Source organism: Octodon degus, unplaced genomic scaffold (assembly GCF_000260255.1).
Source record: "Octodon degus isolate 3935 unplaced genomic scaffold, OctDeg1.0 scaffold00134, whole genome shotgun sequence".
NCBI classification, from domain to species: Eukaryota; Metazoa; Chordata; class Mammalia; order Rodentia; family Octodontidae; genus Octodon; species Octodon degus.
The window spans coordinates 2,632,798-2,634,502 of NW_004524710.1; the positions used below are offsets into that span (position 1 = coordinate 2,632,798).

Below are 1,705 nucleotides of genomic sequence, written 5' to 3' on the forward strand. Positions count from 1 at the left end.
GCAGCATAGCAGTAAAATGGAGTGAAATAATGTTGCGAGATTTTTTAGTTTTAACTTAGTTTTAATTTAATGTAATTGTAAATTTTAATTTAAGTTTATTAATAGTTACATTTAATACTTGGCTCCCCAAATTCATCAAAAGTTAAAGTTTTTGATGAATAAGCTCTTGCCTGCCCTGCATGTTTTTCTTCTGGGACATTAAAGTTATTCCGAACAAACAACAAACCATATAAATGAAACTGATAATATCTTGGATAAGCCCTCCCCAGTTTCCAAGGATGAAAATCTCTTTGCTAGTCGCTCTTTAGAAATAAATACTACTCAAAGCAGAAGCCAGACCACGGAGAGTTTTTATACCAATACCATTATTGAGTAACTTAGATTTGTATCATGCGTGCACGTCTACAAGGTAGTGTTTGTAAAGGCACAATGGGGCCGTCTCGCCGTGCACAGTAAATTTAAACCGGCAGGTAGCAGCAGTACGTGGATTCCTAATGGGTGAAAATCGAGCCCCAGGAGCTGTTCCTTCAAAAGCTCGCCAAAGGAGCGGGGCTGATCTTCCGCCCCACAGTTCCCACTGGCCCGCCCGCAAGGGCTCCATCCCGGTGCAAACAGGTAGGTAGGTGCACCGAGGCGCTCTCGCGCATGCGGTCTCCCGTCTCGAGCTCCCGTCTCGTTCTTCACTCCCGGAATTCGACTAGCACTCTTTTCTTCTGACGAAATAGATGGAGTTCGGATATGTTCTAAGAGTTCTTCCAACAGCCAAAACTATTAAGAGTCATTAACAATGAAACGTGCCCTTATCAGACTGAACAGCCAAAGGATGGCTTTCCACCAGATGCGAAGGTATTTTACTGCAGCTGACGCTTCTGCACCGAGTCTACATAGAACGTTCCTGCCAAAATTAACATCAGCAGTAGTCGTGGCCGAGTGGTTAAGGCGATGGACTAGAAATCCATTGGGGTCTCCCCGCGCAGGTTCGAATCCTGCCGACTACGTATAGTTTTTTTAATTTTTTCCTTGTCTCTTTTACAGCGAATTAGCCGTACCTTTGGTAAATAATCTAAAGCATTTAAGAATGACTAGCAGACCTCATTTAAGAAAAGGACCCAAAACGAGCAGTGGATAAGAGAACGAGAAAGACTTCGTGATCACAGCCTGGACTCCGGAAAGACAGATGGGACGAGATATCACTAGAAAAGTGAACGGGCCAAGACCGCCTGGGAGCGGGTCGCTGGTACCGCAGGGCAGGCAAAGAGCCCCAAGCCCGCGGACCCACCGCGCCGGGCTCCAGCCCTCAGCCGAGGAGCGCGCCAGCCTTCCCGAACGCGGAACGGCTCGCGCGTGCGCAGAACCAGGCGGGCGGGCGCGCTCGCGCCGGGTCCTGGCGTTGCCCTGGAAACCACCAGGCACCGCGCGGCCGCGGGAGGTGGAGCGAGACGTCATGGTTCAAGATGGCGAAGGGCTTGGACGAGCTCTTGGATGAAGTCGAATCCAAGTTTTTCACACCCGACCCACTGCGACTGGACTTGGACAAACGGCCCAATGACGGCGGCGGCGGCGGCACCGGCGGGACGACTCAGAACAACGAGTGGAATCGAACCCAAGCGAAGGAGACGCTCAGGTTAACGGGCGGGCGGGTGGGCTGTTGTGGTGAAGCCCGGCCCTGGACCCCGCCCCGGCCCCGGCCCGCCCCCGCCCCCTG

The 1,705-nt window shown here is 51.4% G+C and overlaps 1 protein-coding gene and 1 non-coding gene across 4 annotated transcripts in view; both read left to right on the forward strand.

Moving 5' to 3' along the window:
- The first annotated feature begins 785 nt into the window (after nt 1-785).
- The window catches only part of CUNH8orf37 (chromosome unknown C8orf37 homolog), a 26,258-nt gene continuing 25,338 nt past the window's right edge, over nt 786-1,705 (forward strand). For all 3 annotated transcript variants that reach the window (XR_002818099.1, XM_004641296.2, XM_023701390.1), the window contains exon 1: nt 786-1,624. Coding sequence is in view for 2 of the 3 variants with exons in the window: in XM_004641296.2 (XP_004641353.1) it covers nt 1,455-1,624 (170 nt within the window). In the remaining variant the exon portion in view is untranslated. The remainder of the gene's footprint in view (nt 1,625-1,705) is intronic.
- On the forward strand, nt 917-998 carry Trnas-aga. Its single transcript has one exon. It is a non-coding gene; the product is annotated as a tRNA-Ser (tRNA).